This window comes from Anabrus simplex, chromosome 6, assembly GCF_040414725.1.
Source record: "Anabrus simplex isolate iqAnaSimp1 chromosome 6, ASM4041472v1, whole genome shotgun sequence".
Taxonomy (NCBI): domain Eukaryota; kingdom Metazoa; phylum Arthropoda; class Insecta; order Orthoptera; family Tettigoniidae; genus Anabrus; species Anabrus simplex.
In genome coordinates, this window is record NC_090270.1 from 71,208,125 (window position 1) to 71,229,789 (window position 21,665).

Here is a 21,665-nt window from a genome sequence, read left to right on the forward strand (position 1 = left end):
TTGAAAGCCTCCGGATTGATCCGGACAAAATGGCTATAAAAGGCAATCCTCCGTTCTCTGATACTGTTTGAAAGCCTCTGGATTCATCCGGACAAAATGGCTATAAAAAGCAATCCTCCTTTCTCTGATACTGTTTGAAAGCCTCCGGATTCATCCGGACAAAATGGCTATAAAAGGCAATCCTTTCTCTGATACTGTTTGAAAGCACTTCATTTTTCAAATAAGTTCTGCACTGTTCCTTTTCCTCCATCCATTTGCGCTTTTCTTTGGACCAAGAATTTTTCTTTACTTTTCTAATTCATCAATTTCTCTCTTTTTATTCAATCAAGTATTCAGCTGTACACACGCACTCCTATGACGGTATTAAATTTCGCCATTGCCGACACTAATTTTTTGTCTAGGCAATTGATAAGCTAGTTCCATTCTTTGAGATCTTGTTTTGTTTGCTTCTTTATGAAGACCATTAAGCTGAATTACTTCTCCAAGGTACTTGAACTTGTTTCCTTTCTTATTTTTTCCACATTTCATGTTAAGACATTTTGGAGCAGCTTTAATGTTCGTCATAAATTCAGTCTTGCCAAACGAAATTTGTAGTCTTGCTTTTCCTGTTGTCTCCTTCAAAAGGTTGATTTGTTCCATTGCAGTACGTATAGTGTCTGATAGAACACCTAAATCGTCTGCTAAGGCGAAACAGTTGAATTTAATATTGGAGTTTTTGTATCAAATTCTGATTTCCTGAATATCTTTTTCTTTGAGTTTGATTTTCCATTCTCTAATCATTTTCTCTAAAATACAGTACAAAATTCTTGGAGTGAGACCATCACCTGTCTAATACCATTTGTGATTTCAAAAAGGTTTTGAGAGTTCCTCTAGAAACTTTATTTTGAATTTTGTGTTTGCTAATGCCTGTTTAATTACTGCTGAGGTCTTTATTTGTACCAATTTCTTCCAGCACAATGAAGAGTTTTTATTATTATTATTATTATTATTATTATTATTATTATTATTATTATTATTATTATTATTATTATTATTGAAATGCATAGTTACATCTCGACATTCGTATTGGAGGCATATCCCAAGCTAGTCTAATCCATGACCAATTATAATATCGGGTCTGTCCATCACTTGAATTGTCTTCCGAAAGGTGAGTGAACCATGAGTTCCAGATGCTCATATCAAAGGAAAATCCTTCGCTAGAGCTAGGAGTATAATCCAGGACCACCTGCCTACCTCAACTATTATGAACATAACAAAGGAGACTGAAGACAATACATGCACACACATGCCTGGGGACGGAATCGATCTGACAGCAAACAGAAACATCAGTTGCACAGCCTGACTTAACCCTGCAGGCTAATGAACGTTTGAATCAGGGGAATCTTCTGTTTGAGTCACCAACACAAATGTTAGACCAGGATAAACACAAGATAACAAACATAGCACATGACTGTCACAAAACAACTTCACAAAGAATTTATCTGATAATTCCCACTCTCAAACATTGTCGGACATGGGTACCCTGAGCCATGACCAGCAGTTTTTGTTGTTAAGAAGACAATAAATGGTCGGTTCCGTTGTAGCAAATTCTTACTGCATTGTGACCTATGGGGACACTACTTGACTCGAGAGAATGAAAATCTATCTATGAACATATTGTTCATAATTTTTATAGTAGGTAGTTAGTAGTATTTGTTGTTGAACAAACAGGCTTCCGCCCAGTACATGTTATTCATATCGGGTTATAAATTAAAATTAAGTAAATAACTAAGAACATAAAAAAATAAGTAAGTACAATAAATTAAAATAATTTTTATGTGTATGTTCCAAAACATATCTGAAACGCATGGCACCGAGCTCGATAGCTGCAGTCGTTTAAGTGCGGCCAGTATCCAGTATTCGGGAGATAGTAGGTTCGAACCCCACTGTCGGCAGCCCTGAAAATGGTTTTCCGTGGTTTCCCATTTTCACACCAGGCAAATGCTGGGGCTGTACCTTAATTAAGGCCACGGCCGCTTCCTTCCCACTCCTAGCCCTTCCCTATCCCATCGTCGCTATAAGACCTATCTGTGTCGGTGCGACGTAAAGCAAGTAGCAAAAAAAAAAAAAAAAAAAGAAACGCATGGAGCGATTTCAACCAAACTTGGTACGCTTATGACTAACTACTGTATCCCCTTTTTTAGTATTAAAAACTTCATTTTTTGTCCGTATTGACTCAAGATTTTACAATGCTGTATCCCCTCCACCAAAAAAATACGGTGGGGTTAAGACACCCCTAGTATTCCTGGCGGCGGGCGTTAGGAAGGAGTGACATGAAAAAAACCGAACGACCAATATTACCGTCGAATCCGTAGTTTTTCGGGTCGCTGAGACGAATAGTGCCACTTCGGAAGGCGTTTAAGTCCTATTTCGACCCCCACCGGCATTGGGCGCGAGAAGGGATTAAAAATAAAATGTGCAGAATGACCGAGATTATGTATTGTACCAGGAAAGCCTAGGTCCTGGTCCATAGTTATCAAAAGAAATGTTGTTCCAGCATATAAGATCCGTCCGACGTATGAACATCTAAGTAAAAGAATGTTCCAGTATGTACCAGACTCCACGAGTGCGCTAGGCGGAGTCAAGTGACGTCACCTATCGTTCAAAGCTCACCTCCCCTAGTGATGTTTCTCGAAAATATCTTTCTTTTCGCAAGTTTTCAACGCCTGTACCAATTTTAATGGAACAAACGCTAAATTGTAGCGGACGTCATAAAAATTAATCCCTGTGAATTTCAAATTAATCCATCCCATGGTTGCTGAGTTATAATGATTTAAAATCTAACAGAAATTACGCACTCACGGTCACATGGCCGAGAGAAACTACCCCTCCCAGCGCCAGCTATATATGCCACTGGGTCAAGGTTAACAGGTGGTGGTGTTGATTTGAGTTCAGTTCATTGCAAGCAGTCCAGTCTAGCAGTGTAGTATGAGTAAGGGAGAGGGGAGACTGGCCCTCGCATAGTATGTTCGTGCAGTCTCGAAGACAGTACTTTCCGTCGTGTTTCGCGGAGACGAAATTACGGGATAGAAATCGCCATCGTACTTGAAAACGGACGTCGCACCGTAAGTAGTCTATTGTGCCGCGACTACGATATAATTTACAGACATTTCGAAGTATAACACGTACGAAATCAGTGAAGTTCGAAGTTATATATTGGACATTCACAAATTAGAACATGACGTGTGGACTTAATTAATTTCACACAATATTAAATTACCAACAGAAAATGTCGTGTGCAGTAACTCTAACTACTCTAGAACTTATTTTCTAACATAGCACATCCTTGGACTGTGTCTCTTTATTTATGTGCCATATTAGGACATGGCGTGTTACAGTGATAAACTTAGTGAAAGTTAAGAACCTTTTCTAAAATAATATAGTTCTATCAACATTAGAGAATCAGTGTTATCTGTCAGGGTAACGATTCAAAGACTGTGGTCAGAGACGGTAATGAGAAATATTACGTATTCGCACTGTGTTGGACGTTCTCAATGACGATTTAAAATAGTGTTGTTTTTTGCAACAAGGACTGTGATCATTCAATTGACGTCCTAAAATTAACATAGAAATTGGACTGTATTTAATAGTGAACGATAGCATCTGTCAATACTACTTGCATGTTCCGTGTGTTAAAATCATGTCCACGAGCAGCAGAAATCTTGAGAAAATTCTACAAGATCCAGCTACCTTCAACATCATTTCATCTATGACGTCAACGTGGTTTCTTCGTGGAACTTCAAGTTCGAGTCATCATCCGCACCCGCGGAATGTTCCAGATTCTCATCAGTATTTGTAAGCCAAATTTTCTTTAAAAAGTGAGTAGTCACAAACTGACTGACCTTTTTTTTTCTCTTACCAATCTTGAACAGTGGTTTACCCAGTCCTGCGTGTGACGATACTTTGTAGTTCTCCATCATTACTCAAAAATCATCTTTTAATGATAAATCTATTTTCAAAATCTATTTCACAGAAGAAAGACTTTAGGAGTTTCAAGTGTTCTAAGTTTCAAGGCTGACAAACTGAGAAACTCTCAACAGAAGTTCAAATTCTTATTTTCAATTATAAATGTGTTCATGTCATGTCATAATACTTAGAAAGACTTTAGGTGAAAAACTGACACTTTGTGTTTTCGCAAAAGACTATAGGATCTGTGAGATTTATTTATTTTCACAAATTGCACTCAAGAAGATTTACGTTAACCCTTTTGATTTCGACATATTACTTGAATCCTATATCAACATTGCAGGGTGGTGAATTAATTAACATTATTAATAAATTGTTTGAAAAGGTATAACCATCTATTATTCGCCCTGCGAGTCTATCCTGCTCTGTACCGGCTCCAAACCAACTTCCACTACCTGAGATCCTTCTCATGCCTTACGCCCCAAACTTTTCCTGGTACAGTATATATATAGGTTCCAGCATAGTTTTCAATTAAAATTGGTACACATACGACTTACTACATTGAAAAAAAATACGGTGGGAATAAGACAGTCCCAGGGGAGGGAGTAACATATAAGAAGAATCGAAAACTACAACTGTCGCACAACCTCAGATGACAGAACCTTACCGACCAAAGTTCTAAGCTAAAGTACTTCACACAGCAATTTTTGTAGGCGCAACTACGATGTACAGTCGGCATCAAATAAATGGGTTCTCTCTTTATCAGTCCCGCTTCTTTTAACTCTATTTTCCTCAGCCCACCACGAGCTCGGTCCTGTTTAAGATCCTTTTCTCCTTCTATGTTTGTACTTTTCCTACTATTTTATCATCTGTACTCTCCTTTATCTCTTCCCTGTTCATGTCTTTATTTACCTTTCTTATCTGATGTGAAGGATAAGGATTAATAACAAACAATAATCCCTGCTCACATCCATGTAGTGCTAGAAACTTAAAGGGTCAACATTCTAACTAGTGAGAAAATATACGAAAATTGTAAAGAACATTGTTTCTGAGAAAACTGAGTAGTCAACCAAATGCTTTCTTTCTTTCTTTCTTTCTTTCTTTCTTTCTTTCTTTCTTTCTCTTTCTTTCTTAATTCGTTTACCCTCCAGGGTTGGTTTTTCTACTCGGACTCACGGAGAGATCGGGTCGGGGATATAACTGGGCAGGAGGACCAGTACCTCGTCTCACCTGCTATGCCGAACAGGGGCCTTGTGCGGGGGGGGGGGAGGATGGGAAGATTGGAAGGCATAGACAAGGAAGAGGGAAGGAAGTGACCGTGGCCGTAAGTTAGGAACTATTTGCCTGGAGAAGAAACGCTTTTTTGCTAGTGGCTTTACGGCGCACCGACACAGGTAAGTCTTATGGCGACGATGTGATAGGAAAGGCCTAGGAGTTGGACGGAAGGGAAGCAGCCGTGAGCTTAATTAAGGTACAACCCCAGCATTTGCCTGGTGTGAAAATGGGAAACCACGGAAACTCATCTTCAGGGCTGCCGACAGTGCGGTTCGAACCTAATATCTCCCGGATGCAAGCTCACAGCTGTGCCCCCCAAACCGCACGGCAAACTCGCCCCGTTGGAATAGGTTTCGGAGGCATTGTGGCAACTGAGCTATCACTATGACGAACTATAATAGCTATAAACAAGGTTTACACACAGTTAACTTTCAATAAAACGCAAGGGTTATACCTAATTCCACCAGAGGCACGTGGACTTAACAAAGGTTCCGTCTTACGCCAATCGTAGAAAGTAATCTACTGTACCAGTTGACTTGCTACCTTTTCCATGTCACTGGCGTTTACTACGTTCTACATGAAAAAACTAAATTTCGATATTTTTTATTTTACTAACTTTCCCATGTCAACGCCTCACTTGTTCACCTTTTAAGTTTGAAAATTGTATTTTTCGACTTCTAGCTCTGCAAGTAATTGTATAAGCCTAGTCGCTAAAAAAAAGTGAGAGATTATGGTACTGTATGAGGGATGATAAAAAATTAAGGCTACAAAGTCGATATTCCTGGAGTTTCGTCTGTTATAGAGAAATTAGTAGTGTGCGGTAATTCTAATCCATGCCGTTGGCAAGTGTGTACAGTTTCAGCCACTCAACTACAGCGCTAGTTGTAGGCGAAGGCAAATGGAGACTCGTTTGAAAAATTGGTCTCGCGAAGAAATCCGCTCAGTTATTCGATTCCTGTGGGCGAAACCAAGGCCGCACTAGATAGACAGGCCACAAGGCTCGGACCGTGACGTCACGCTAGTGGCTGGCGTTCAGCATGGCTGTGTAGGGCCCGCTCTCACTTTCACCATGATATTGTTCATTTATTCAACCTTAACGATAAAATTGAACACTCCTTCAATTGTGGCTTTACTTAGGCTTGTATACTACACGAGTTTTATGCGGGGAGAAAACTGGAAGGGCAGTACATGTACATTTCTTTACGTAAAATTATGATGACATCTGTCACTTGTAACTCAACACGGTATCTTTAAAAAGATTAGAACGCATAATACGTATACAAAAAGTTTTAATGTTACTAGGAAAATGCATGACGGCAATTCACAACAAAAGTCTGAAACCTTTCTTAGAAATTATGCTGCAACTTAAAACTTACCTAAGAATTCCTAAGGTTTCAGTTTGTACATTTTTATTTTCCTGAGGATTTCTTCTTCTCAGCGATGAGTTTATCTACGGTAACTTTTCTATTGTTATTCAATAATATATTACAAAAGATGTATATACATCTGTCAACGAAATGTTTAAAACTATTTATTTAATCACAGCATGTTTAAACATTTTCGTTTTCCAGAACATTGTTGACAAGCGAAGTCAGAATTTTTCTCTGAGAATCCTCATGTAAAAACATTAGTATACAGGTTTACATTTTGTAGCTCTAAAAGAGTCTGGTACAACACCTTTTGGTACAGGGCAGGAGCAAGCCAAGGCCGCACTAGGTAGACTCAGACATTTTTTTGTCTGACTCAGAGTTGTCAAAGTCAGGATAAGTTGTCAGCTTGATTAAGCCAGTTATTTATTAAGATTTTAAATAAATGACCAGTATCAAACAATTTTTGTGTGTGTGTGTCTCGTCAAATGGATTTTGAAAAGTGGTTTGTAAATTGCTTTTGCACAGCTTTTCAAACATTTTCCTGTTATTATTAGAAATTATGCATGCTACCTTATAAGCTATAGGACTATCTGTTAATACTTTAAAGACTTGCAAAGTTAGTTCTTCTAAGAAATGTCATTAGGTTCTTACATGGAAACAAATCAACAACGTCTTTATTTTTTTAAAGACTGGATGACAACATAACAGTTTGTGCAGTTGTAGCTAATGTAGTGTTATTTTCTCCGCTTTTACTACTAAAAGCAACTCCCTCTACCTTTCCTCCTAGCGGGCGATCTGGCCGTGCGGTTAGGGGCGTGCGGCTGTGAACGTGCATCGGGAGATAGTGGGTTCGAATCCCACTGTCGGCAGCCCTGAAGAAGGTTTTCCGTAGTTTCCCCATTTTCACACCAGGCAAATGCTGGGGCTGTACCTTAATTAAGGCCACGGCCGCTTCCCTCCAGCTGTTATGCCTCTCCTATCCCATCGTCGCCATAAGACCTATCTGTGTCGGTGCGACGTAAAGCCACTGGCAAAAACAAAAATAAAACCTTTCGTCCTTTATAGTTCAGCTCACGTTTTATGTAGACTCCATTCAACAAGTTACAAAATATTTCATGCTCCTTTAACAATTTTAGTTTCTTTTTTCATGTAATTCCAATGTGAATCATCAATACCCGAATTTCCCGTACCTAGTTTTGCAGTAAAAGACTGTGAATAACCAAGTGGGGCATTGTAAGAAACGTTGACTGTCTTATCTTCTTTTACGCCCCAGGAAATGCGAAAAATATTGAAGTGAACCATGTTATTAGAATACAGGAGTAAGATACTTTCTTTGGAAAGGCTATATTTAACTGTTCCTTAAAAAAAATATATAATTTATCAGTAATGATACACTCATTAACTTCACTTTCAATTTCATCGATTATTTTGTGTACAGATTCTATTTTGTCGTGGACAGTCACTTCTGAGTTACGAGCAGGTCTAAACAGGAAGTTATAAATACTTTTCTAATTTGACCATTTTAATATCTTGCCCCCATCACCTAATGCACGTATATCAGGGTTATAACTCATGAAAATATCATGTTTAATGGATTTAAAATCAAGAGCCTCGTTTAATGTTAAGGAAGTACCAATTTTCGGAATATTTTCCTCAGTCACATACATTTTGAAAATACAGACTTTGGCTGTTAAAGTTGACGGAAACTTTGTCCAAATCTAATTTGCGTTTAATACTGAAATTACCCTGAACGTCGTCGAAGTCCTTGATCCTGTCATATTCTTCCTCAGCTTTCTTTCTTTCCTTCCTCTTCCCGTTTTTCAATTTCTTCTTGTCTTTGAATAGGATTTTTGCTCGTTGTTGGAAGATTTTTTATACAGATAGGCAGGCACATTTTAAAACTTAGGAATAGCATCGTTTGAGAGTTTTAAATGGTTAGGTTTTACAGTTAAGAGACTCATCAGGTCTTTTAACGGAATCGTCCCTAATTACGAAACTTCGTCGAAGTGTTTTATGCACACAACTGAGCTTGCTGAAGGGATGAATTCAGTTCGATGGATAGCTATGATCCACTTTTGTTTCCGAAACACGCCAGTAGGAAATTTAAACACTGAAATATTAGGCTGTTTTGAACTGTAGTTTATTCTACAACCAGGTATACAACACGATGTGGCCATAATTCACAATGTTCACACACGTTTAAATCATGCAACACCATCGAGAGTCTCACTGCTGCGAAGTTCAGATCAGCTTATAAGTCACTGGCGAGAAGTGAAGCGGCTGGCGGCTAGTGTGACGTAGCGCCCGAAGTGGAGGGGGAGCCTTATGGCCTGTATATCTAGTTGGCCTTGGCGAAACATACAACCGCGGCTGAAATTTACCGGCAGCTGGTAGAGGTTTACCGGGAGACTGTAATGTCTCGTCAGCATGTTGCAGAATGGTGTCGCGAGTTTGCGACCGGTAGAGGAAAGGTCGCTGACGAGGATCGCAGTGGCCGACCCAGCACGCCATCGACAGATCTGAACACAGCTCGCCTGGCTCCCTGATTCTCGACAACAGGAGAATCATGTTACGGCATATGACGAGGAGGTGAAACACTTCGCAACAACGTGGCAAGGACAGGATTTTTACCAGGAGGGAATATTCAAACTCATCCCACGAAGCGACAAGTGCCTAGACCAATATGGAGACTATGTCGAAAAATAACCTAAGTATGAACCATCAGTTGCCTGTATTGGTTGTGTGAAATAAACTGTACACGTTCCACTGTAGACTTTGTAACCTTACTTTTTGAGCAACTTTCGTATTTTGTGCTCGACTCAAGTGAATCGTTATTCCAAGTTATTCCAAGCTTTTGAGCATTCACATTCCAGATACAATCTTGGACCTTCGGTTCAAATATTTTCCTCATTACCTATAATTCCATTTTCTCGATATCTTTGGCGCTGATGCTTAGTGATGATGTCTCAGTCGTGCAGAATGTATGGTAGTAATGGAGTTTGACTTTTGTGGAAAGTGGGGTTTTTCCTTGTAAATATTGAAGGTGATTGTGTAGGCTTTACATATATTTTTTTTGTGCGTGTTCGGTTGGCTACTCTTCCATAGCCAATTATTATTATTATTATTATTATTATTATTATTATTATTATTATTATTATTATTATTATTATTATTATTATTATTATTATTATTATTATTATTGGGAATTGATGATAACAAATATCCATTCATCTCAGTTAATTGGGACATGAAATCTTATGTAATCTGTTTACGCAGCAGCTCTGGAGGAGAGTGGATTATTGTGAATTTATTGTATAAGACTGAAATGTTCAATTGTAGTTTTTTCAGCTTGATAATTCATATGAAAAATTTCCTCAGGAGAGTTTTCCCTACAGTTTAATTGTTCCGGTACCCCTTGAATATTATCTTTGTTTCGGCGGACCCCATAAAATATTTGCATAATTTAGGCTATTTTTTTATTTTTCAACAATTATTGGCTTTACGAAGAACCTCCGTGGCTCAGACGGCAGCATGTTGGCCTCTCACCGTTGGATACCGTGGTTCAAATCCCGGTCACTCCATGTGAGATTTGTGCTGGACACAAAGCGGAGGCGGGACAGGTTTTTCTCCGAGAACTCCGGTTTTCCTTGTCATTTTTCATTCCAGCAACCCTCTCCATTCTCATTTCATAGTATCTACCAGTCATTCATAAAATCACTTTGGGAGTGGCGACCCCATTTGTACTAATAGTCTATATATGATTTCATTCATTACATCCTTGACCCGGTCAATGACTGTAAAACAGGTTGTAGGTTTTCACTGGCTTTACGACGCACAGACACATAGGCCTACGTCTTATGGCGGGATAGTGGGATAAATTAACACTAGACTGGTAGCTTCTACACTAAGATTAACTAAGCACTAAAACGACCGAGGACTAACAAGCACATAACTTTGGCTCATAACACTCACTCACACAGTGCGCGCGTGCGTGCGTGTCTCTCTCTCCCTCTCTCTCTCTCTGTTTGTCACTTGTTCTAACACTACAGATTACTCTTACAAGCTAAACAGTTATGTCGCAAAGTCACACGTCACACGCACTTGCACCCTAGGGCAGCGTACACTGTATTTCAAAAGCGGCCGCACACTAGACAGCTCCCGCGGGTCTACACAGTTTTACATTCACACACGAGGTCCCAAGTCGCACGGCTACCACGTTCTCTCTTTCGCCGTCAATCCACACTGTGGCACGCTAGTCCGACAGTCACGGCAGTTCACGCACTTCACACCACTGGTAGTCACTCACTGACTCAGTACACGACAGAACTACACCAACTCCAACCGAGACAAAGTTCTCCTGTCTTACATATCTGCGCCAGTCCTGCCAAAACAGTCCGCATGCTGGATTTATCCAGGAACCTCGCGAGATGCAAGACTCCAGGTTAATCGTCTCGTAATTTCCATAGTCCTCTGCTGGGCTACCACGGGCGGAAGCAAGAGGGGGCCGGTCTAGCCCTTAAGACTTGTTCGTGATTCGTGCGGTCGAAGAGTAAGCAGGTGGGCCGACACGGCGACGTCACCTGGCCATAGCAAGTTATATTAATTTTTTTATTTACCGGTATTTATTTACTGCGCACACCCGCCCCCCATGCCCACCAGACAGTTGCTAATCAACTAACCCCACCACGCGCCTCAGCAAATCCCCCCCCCCCCACCCAACTGCATCAAGTAATACCTTTGTAAGTACTCCCTACCTTGTCCGAAGCACCGTAATTCTAAGCGTAAGCACTCACGACAGTTAAGCAACATTGGGCGTGGATGCTGAAGGAACCAGTCCTTGCAATGGGGTGTGTGGCCTCTACCGCAATCTTTGCCCCACTACAATTCTTCACACTTCCTTGGACTCACTCACCTGGACCCAAGGACTCTTCGAATCCGCCCGTAAGGGCGCAGGGCATATTCTGTCCAGTCATTAATCAAGACTGAACACCAGCCACCAAAACCAAAATGTCATCACTTGGAAGAAGACATCACCTCCGGAAATAGCACTCGAAGCCCTAGATGAGGCTGGCAGGCTAAAATCCTCACGGTGCCTGTACCAATGAAACGGCTACTACTACTACTACTACTGCGCACTACAGAATGTCTAATCCCAATTACAATGGCAAATGTTTACACGTATTTTTCTTTAATGTTTCAGTCTAATAACCTAATATCTGAACTATTCTAATATTATATTTACAATGAGAAAGGAACAGTATTTCACATCTAATCTAATTTGATCTTTACAAGAAAGAGTAAAATAAAAAAATAAAAATCATAATTTCATATCTAAACTATTATTTTCTTCTAGTTCTAACACTTATAATTACATTTATGGGATAGGGCTTACTGTAGAATGTTTGTAATACATTTTGTGGCTCAAATCAGCATCACAAATTACAGTTTTCACAGAGATGGTGAATTGTTGTAAAAAAACAGGTTTAGAGGTACACAGAAGTCTAAAGAATTATTTTTCTGAACTACACTGTTGTAGACATTGCATAGCCTGTAGAGTGGGGAATTTTTGTGAGCGTTTTTTTTTTTTTTTTTTTAATTATGAAAAGTTACATTTGTCCTCGCATTACAGCGGGGCACGTGGAACCTCAAGAGGCATAAAAAGTCAGGGTTGTCAATAATAGGATTCACAGTTTTGTACAGAAACTTCATGTCATCCTTTTGTCTCCTCAGTTCCAAGCTTTCTATTTCAAAATTTAGGATAAGTTCGTTGTATGCTATGTGTGGATAATTACCGGTTTCTTAAATGTAAGTATTTTAAATCTCTCTTTTGGATTTTTCAAACTGTGCAATATATTTTTGTTTGCTGGATTCCATACTACAGTTGCGTAGTCTACTTTGGGCCTGACGAGAGAGCTGTAGAGGTGTATACAGGTTTTTAGGAGTTTAAAGGGTTTGACATTCCTCATCAATTACCACAAATCCTAATGTCCTGTATGACTCAGTAACTAACTTCTGTATATGTAGGGTAAAGGTGAGTTCTCGGTCTAATAATATCCCGAGGTCTTTAACGTCATTTACTGGTTTCAGGTCATCGTGACCTAGTTTATAGTTAAAGGAAATACACGTTTTGTTTCGAGTGAACGACATCGATTGGCATGGCGGACGATATAAGCATTACAGTACTAGCAGTTGGCTGTATTGGTTGTGTGAAATAAATTGTACACGTCCACTGCAAGCTTTGTAACCTTACTTTTTGATCAACCTTTGTATAAGTTCCTCGCAGGTATAATTTTCTCAAAAATAATTGTACCTAAAGATATCATGTTTGTTGTTGTTATCCACGGTATTTGAGTCCACACAGGAGGTGAATATATTTTCATAATTCCAAATTAAATCCGATAAAAGATCAAATGCGGGGAATATAGAACACCATGCGCTCATTCTTTCTTTGAGAGACTATACACAGTCCCGTAAAATCCAATACATGACAGGTTATCGTTTTCCAATTGATCGTTACCAGCACTGAATTAGTTAACGCTACAGCAAACTCAGCCTGCTTGAATATGACCGAGAAGTACTGTATCCCTTCTGTATTGCACATTTCAACAAGCATAGCGGCAGCACAGACAGTAATTATAGTGCAGCATTCAAGACAGAAAAGAAAATAGCAATCTGCCGCAAGCAATTTCTGATGAAAACTTCTATGATCAAAAGATGGCTCTCCATATTAATCATGTCGGTATATCTACTGAGCATGAAAAAAAAAAAAAAAAACCACTGCAAAGCTCAGGAATATATACCCTACTTTCTACTGTACATCACGATATGATACCCTGAAAATAACTATCTCCCTGAGTGCGAGTACGATTGAAAGGATCACATTATTATAGAGATTTCTTGAGTAGTTAACACACGCAGGTTTAACAGCACTGTGCACTCCTATGTTAACATGGATATGTTTAAGGGCTGGTAGCCGTGGTCCGACAGCTCTGCACTCCGAGCGGCCAACCGAACAGGAGGGGTGGCCACGGCTCTACTGTGGCTCTATGCCTATGAATTCGGGAGACGGAAAAGGGCTGCCCCCCCCCCACCGTCGGCTTTCCTGAAAATGGTTTTTCGTAGTTTTTCCCATTCTCCTGCATTAAGGCGAATGCCGGGACAGTCCCAAGTGTGGGCCACGGCCGCCAACCCTCTCACCTTCCCCGCGTATCACATCTCCCTGGCCTGAGACCAGTGCTGCCAACCCATAAATCTTTTCTCCGCTAAAGTTTAGTTGAAAATCCGCTAAATTTCGAACTTAAGCAAAATAACAGATACCAGCTGTTTTAATAAAAGCAACACTAACCAGTTTCAGAATATGAGTTCATCGTCTCCTTCCCGCACTATATGCTCTGAAGCAGATGGTGTTGGGTTGAGGTCCTGTGGTTTCATATGAAGGCAGTCCGACTCGTTGGCTGAACGGTCAGCGTCCTGACCTTCGGTTCAGAGGGTCCCGGGTTCGATTCCCGGCCGGGTCGGGGATTTTAACCTTAATTGGTTAATTCCAATGGCACGGGGGCTGGGTGTATGTGTTGTCTTCATCATCATTTCATCCTCATCACGACGCGCAGGTCGCCTACGGGAGAACCCGTCCTGGGATATCCCGGCACTAAAAGCCATACGACATTTTATATGAAGGCACGTGGTACTATTCTTTTTCAAAGAATATGCTGGCAGTTCAGAGCAGCAAAGACCACACGAAAAATTTCAAATCTATTTCGAAAGTTATTTTCACTTTCATTACTGTTTTCATTGTTTTCGATAAGCGCAGAAAGAAATAATGTCAAACAATTTCGCATTTATATTGCACTGCCAACAAACTAGTCTTTTAAAGTTTAATTATTAAACCACTCTTTACGAAATATCTGACTACGTTTTAACCTCTTCTTTCGACACATTGGCGTACCAAAAAGAACCTGATGTCAAAAGAAACATGTTATCAAACACGACACTACCCGCCTCATCAAGAGTACAGTAACGAGTGTACGAGTGTAACAAAATCTGACTGAGGCTGTGGACCAGACCTGGTCTAGAAAACGAGTCGTAGTATGCAGCGTAAGTTCAATACAACGGGAATAAGTAGACTATTATGCCGTAGTACGTTCTATATTACTTATTTCTCCTGGTAATGAAAGGTGAAATTGTTACCGCTGAAAATCGCCAAAATAAGTTTGAAAACCCGTCAAAAAAATCCGCTGTCCGCTAAATGGAAAAATGTATCCGCGGTTCAACTTAAAAATCCGCCAAATTTGGCGGGAAATCCGCTAAGTTGGCAACGCTGTTGGACAGGGCGAGTTGCGGGTAGGATATGGACTAGGGGCCTCTCGACGAGTGAACGCAGCACGCGCTGCAGTATGCGTAGCCGTTCCGTTTCCCGTCCCTTTACTATTGTTATCTCGTTTCGGTGTTTTCCGAATTCGTACGTTCCTCATCACCAGATGTTTAATTATAGGCTTGTGTCAGTGTCATACTTTCATAATGTGTGTACACCTGTTACGTGACCCCTCTCAGACTGACTCTGATGGTGCCGTCAGCTTCCGCTTCGAGTGCTAGCGCTGTACCGCGTACAGTGAGCCATCTGGTGACGAATAATCGTACCACTTACACTTCTATTAGTAACGTTTGAATTCAAACTTTCGTTCTTGTTGAAGTCTTTCTCGTGAATGGTCGAGATTTTCTTCTAAAGACACAGCAAAGTTCTCTGCGAAACGTAAATAATATTTTACTTATTTTCCTGACACGGCATAAACCCAAAAGCCTATATCGTGTCTATAAGTACGGGCCGTGAAAGCATCAATGGTATTCTGTTGGACGTAGATCTTGATAGGCGTGGGAATGTTGTGTGCTGTATCAGCTGCCATATTGCTGGACGCAGATCATAATGCTAGATTTTTTTTCGATTTATCGGCACTCTTTATAGCATACCACCTGTAGGGGGGGTGAAAGGATGCATTATCTGTATCCTTGCATGTCGTAAGAGGCTAATAAGAGGGAACAACCAAAGAACCTGTATTCTCTCTCTTGTCTTCCAAGTCGAAAAACATATCCATGATTCTATGATTTTCCGTGACCGGAGAAATATACAAGCCGGCCCCGTGGTGTAGGGGTAACGTGCCTGCCTATCACTCGGAGGCCCCGGATTCGATTCCCGGCCAGGTCAGGGATTTTACCTGGACCTGAGGGCTGGTTCGAGGTCCACTCAGCCTACGTGATTAGAATTGAGGAGCTATCTGACGGTGAGATAGCGGCCCCGGTCTAGAAAGCCAAGAATAACGGCCGAGAGGATTCGTCGTGCTGACCACACGACACCTCGTAATCTGCATGCCTTCGGGCTGAGCAGCGGTCGCTTGGTAGGCCAAGGTCCTTCAAGGGCTGTAGTGCCATGGGGTTTGGTTTGGTTTTGGAGAAATATACATGTATTCTTATTTAGAAACAGTTGCAATTATTACATTCGCTACAAATACACTCTAAACGCTGCTTGTCACTTCTCTAATATAACAGAACAATGCAACTTGCACAGAACACAGCAAACTAGCAATGTAAGGTAAGGGTTATTCTGCCCGAAGGCAGGTCCGAACCTCCGCAGAGGTATTCCTGAGCCGGAGTTTACGTGCAGTAGGGTGGCCAGTTCCTTTCCGCTCCTCCATTCCCTTACCCCCCACCAACAGCGCGTGGCAACCCATCCAACTCCTGACCACGCCCAATGTTGCTTAACTTCGGAGATCTCACGGGATACGGTGTTTCAACACGGCTACGGCCGTTGGCACTAGCACAGTGAAACACACAAAAACGCATGCCTGTTTATTACGTCGCTTGAGCGGATTCTCTCAGAGATTTTATTATCAACGGAACTCGCAGCTAGGACGAGGAACGATAACATCAAGTTTGATCTAGGCTTTGTAATTACCGCATGCGCCAAAATAAACTGCACTGAAACGTTATTTAATTGCGTTGGTACAGCATGTATTCAACATGTGCAATGTCAATGGCCATATATTGGTCTTAAACCTTATGAAGATTACTGAACAAATTAATGAACAAATGTAGCTTCATCTGAAAACCATATGTTCTAGAAGAGATTTGGATCCTCAGAAGTCATGGATAGACACATGATTTTTTCGCATTAATTTATGTTCGATTTCGCGAAACGAAAAAATTCTTAATTTCGTGATAAGCACAGATTGATGTTTTTTACAATTGGCTTTACTTCGCACTGACACAGACAGATCTTATGGCGACCATGGGACAGGAAAGGGCTAGGAAAGGGAAGGAAGAAGACGTGGCGTTAATTAAGATACAGCCCCAGCATTTGCCTGGTGTAAAAATGGGAAACCACGGAAAACGATCTTCAGGGCTGCCGACAGTGGAGCTCGAACCCACTATCTCCAGAATACTGGATACTGGCCGCACGTAAGTGACTGCAGCTATCGAGCTCGGTGATAAATAAAGAGAAACAATATTGATAAAATCATTCATTACCCCTTTCACACTGCATGGCCATATCATTAAGGGATTATATAACATATTAACACGAAGATATACTTCTGTCGAAATGAGAAATCCGTATTCTGTCTTCTGTTTCCCTTCACACGTGATATTGGAGTACCATTTCAAAATTGATATTTTCCATGAATTTCGCTGCATTTTCGCACTTACTGCAAAACAAGTAAATTCGCTGTAATTCGCGAAAACAAAATCACTATTTTCTTAACCAGAATCATATGATTCGTTAAGATATCTCAAGATCGCTTCAAAATATGCACACACAAAATCATCCCTTTAGTCATGGACAACAGTCTGCTGCAATGTTGTAATCGGGCTCGCTTATCCCTTTCTGTGTCCGACTCGTTGGCTGAACGGTTAGCGTACTGACATTCAGTTCAGAGGGTACCGGGTTCGATTCCCGGCCGAGTCGGGGATTTTAACTTTAATCGGTTAATTCCAATGGCACGGGGGCTGGGTGTATGTGTTGTCTTCATTTCATCCTCATCACGACGCGCAGGTCGCCTACGGGTATCAAATAGAAAGACCTGCACCCTTCCTGGGATATCCCGACACTGAAAGCCATACGACATTTCATTTCATCCCTTTCTGTGTCTCCCATCTGGGCACGAATAAAACTGGACTGTGTGTAGGTCACTCAATCATCTTCATTCTGAAGTTGGGAAGATCCGAGAGTAATCTCCAGACATGGAACTTTCCTGTCGATACCATCAATTGCGACTCCGCAGAACCTCACACTATAGAGTATTTACAGGATTTGTGCTCTGCATCTTGTACAGTAGAAGATATTTTCCATGCAACACCAAACGCTACTGAGTTCGTACGTGGCTGACCTATCGTGCTGTTACTTAGTTTATGATGGTAATATTTGTTTGCTTCTGACTCGAAAAAAAAAAATAAGTGAGCAATTTGACTGATTCATGAAAATCAACCCAGCCCTTTTAAACAACCTCCGAAAATACTGTACCTACCTCTCAAACAGAGTTTCAGCGATGTTCATCGTCGACTACGCTTTGGGGACTGTAACACCTGTTGGAGAAGTCGTCCATATTTCTCATTTGTAGTGACTGGTATTGGGCGCCCTGTTATCTCGCTTTCGTTGACGTAAGACTAATCCCATATGATATTTGGTGCCTCCTTATTAAATCGCTTCTCGTAATGTTCTTTAATGTGAAACAAACTCTATCCATTCTCACTCCCCACTCCGCATGACCGAAAATAATATTCCACGATGAACACTTACTTCTCTGTTGCGAGAAGCAGTAGTAATCAACAAAATACTGAGGGTTGTATTCAAGAACAAAACTTTGAGGCAAAGTGAACTTTGTACCCACAAAGTCACCATTTTCCCATTCACAGTGGAGACTTCGACTGAAACTTTGCTTCAAACTCGCCATGGCCCGTACTTCGACTTCACAAAGTAGAGGATAATACAATGGCGGACATTCTAAACATAATCCAGTCTATGGAAGATTTTGAATACGTTCATGAGATCTTCCAAGCTCCCCATACTCTTCGTCCAACTATACGAGAAGTGCAAAACCCGACTGCGTTCTACAGGGATAGTGAATTCAAAATAAAATGTGTTAGACACTTTCGCGATGTTCGAAGGTGGACTAATGACAGAAAATCAAAGATGACTACTTATTCCTCCAATGATGCTAACTGCTTTAATATTTTATGTCATGGGTAAATGTTAATTGCAGGATTATTAATTTATTATTTGTTGTAATGCTTTTACACCTAACTGATTGAGGTGATGTTAAATGAATATGCGCAATGTTCTAGTTATAAGCCTAATTTATGTTTTGTTATACGCAAGTTTCAAGTAGGTTCTGCTGACTTACGAAGTGCAAGTCAGCCAACTGTCAACAGAATAATTTAAGGGTATCTGTACTGTGGCGTACATTTTTGGATTTGTAGTTATTGTTGATTCTGTTTGGACATGATATAAACAAATATATGGCTTAATGGTTGATTATGCTTACTCACAGTTATGTACTCAGATAAGTGAAGACTGCAAAATTGAGACACCTGAGGTGATACCTCCCGATCAGCGTTCGGTCCGCCCATTCAGTCCACATTTTCAAGAGGGTACCTCCGTGGCTGACTTACGGCGCGGCGTAGAGCTGATCGTCGGACAAAACAGCTCCAATACTTTTGTTCGACTCGTTGGCTGAATGGTCAGCGTACCGGCCTTCCGTTCAGATAGTCCCGGGTTCGATTCCCGGCTGGGTCGGGAACTGGGTGTTTGTGCCCGTCCCAACACTTTCCTCTTCATATTCAGACAACATACCACACTACCAACCACCACAGAAACATGCAATAGTGATTACATCCCTCTGCATAGGGTTGGCGTCAGGAAGGGCATCCGGCCGTAAAACGGGACCAAACTCACATGTTCTACGCAGTGCACACCCGCGACCCCACAGGTGTAGGAAAAGCGGTAGTAAAAGAAGAAGTTTATACCTGACTGCAAAACCCGGAGTTTTTCTGAAATACATAAGTATTTTTTGACAAGTCTGCGAAATTATAGCCCAAAAAAATGAAAACTGCGCCGCAAGGAGCATTTCCCATGCAACATATAAAAATAAGAAAATTAGTTGTTGCAAATATTGACAAGTATACAATTCCAAATTTGGTCTGGGGCTATATCTTATTAATGTGTGCTTGCGTTTTAAATTTGGTTTTGATAAGTGATAAATAGTAGAAGTTCAAAACTTCAATCATGATTCCCCGTGACTTCTTTTCTTTTTTCTTTTCCTACCGCTTTTCCTACACCTGTGGGGTCGCGGGTGCCAACTGTGTCTCACATGTGGACTTGGGCCTGTTTTGCGGCCGAATGCCCTTTCTGACTCCAACCCTATATGGAGGGAAGCAATCCATATTGTGTGTTTCTGTGATGGTTGGTAGTGTAGTGTGTTGTCTGAATATGAAGAGGAAAGTGTTGAGACAAACACTAACACCCAGTCCCCGGGCCAGAAGAATTAATCAGAGTCGATTAAAATCCTCGACCCGGCCAGGAATCGAACCCGGGACCCTCTGAACCGAAAGCCTCAACGCTGACCATTCAGCTAATGAGTCGGGCCATGATTCTCCTTAACACACATTCTAAATGTTTGATTACAAGGTATCAGAAATTTTAGAACTTAGCTCATTGGTTAAACTTTATAATGCTTATTTCTCTTAGCTTAACAAAATATTTGCCAATATTACTGAAAACCAAATGAGTTCCGATTTTTAATTATTCGTGCACTTCAATTATTTTGATGTGAAGTAATGTTCAAAGTTTCTAACTATTCTCATGATCCACTGTAGTCAGGGGCTGACCGTAGTGATCAATATCCAGTAACGTAGGAAAGGGATATCGAATTCTACTGGATTCCATTGGACACTGGAATTCACTTCACTGCAGTACATTACAAAATACGAAACTTTATTTTATTGTTATCAAAATCAAAAAAAGGGAACTTTTTTAAGTTTACTTATTGTCGCTTTAACTTAAGAAAGTCATATCGCGACATTCATAATTATACATAATGGATAGTTACATTGGATACATAGAGTTACAATTGCAAAAATAACAACAGTACATAATGATCAGATAGTGATTACATTGATTACATGTCAGTGAATAGAGTTGTTTGTCTAAGAAACTTAATGATGATTTTACACTGAGTTTCTTTATTCAAGATGTCACATACAATATTATTCTGGTTTAAGTTACGCAATTGCTTTTGTTGGTCGTATAGATGGCATTCTATTAAAATGTGGTCAACAGTTTTTCTTTTTTGACAGGTGTCACATATTGGTGGAGGTTTCTTAGAAAAGATATGTGCATGAGTCAGTTTGCTATGGCCTATACGTATTCTAGTAATAAGCACTTGTTCTCGACGCTGCAGGAATGAAACATCAAATTTAAAAAGGGAACTTACCTCGAGGTAGATGTCGCTTTCCGGTGTGAAGGTGTCATTCACCCGATGGAGACTGATGTTGAGATGGGGGAACGCGTGGAAGAAACGCGCGATGATGGTCGGGGAGTATTCGTCGCTTTTCGTCTGCATTCTGACAGGCGAGGGCGGCTGAGCGCAGGCCTAGCGATTACCTTCTGAGGACTCCTTCGTTCATGCTGGGAGCCGACACCTGAAATTAAAAAAAACAACAGTGGAAGAAAGAACAATATAATGCCAGTTGTGAAATATGTTCGATGGCTTATTTTTTAAGATGATACATTTTTAACAGTTATTTTTAAAGGCGAATAGTTTTCAGGAAAGGAAAGAACATGTGCCGTTACGGGAATATATAGAATGGCGATATGTCAGGGTAAGTGGGAAGCTTGTCTTCTACGGGCAAACATTTGGATAACTGGCAGACATTTCTATTATGGAAAATATCATGGTATTATCAATGACATGCATTTTGCAAGGGCAGCAGATAATCCTAGCAAAGTAAGATGTTCTTTGGGGGAACAAAAACCCATTTTAATAAGGAAAAAGGTAATAAGAGGCCATCTTAACATGGTCTACAGGCTGT

General features: G+C 40.7%; 1 protein-coding gene across 2 annotated transcripts in view; it reads right to left on the minus strand.

Moving 5' to 3' along the window:
• Positions 1-21,665, minus strand: part of tty (tweety) — an 890,597-nt gene that overhangs the window by 446,879 nt on the left and 422,053 nt on the right. For both annotated transcript variants that reach the window (XM_067149856.2, XM_067149857.2), the window contains one exon: positions 21,068-21,275. In XM_067149856.2, coding sequence (XP_067005957.1) covers positions 21,068-21,196 — 129 coding nt within the window. In that variant the 5' untranslated portion in view covers positions 21,197-21,275. The remainder of the gene's footprint in view (positions 1-21,067; positions 21,276-21,665) is intronic.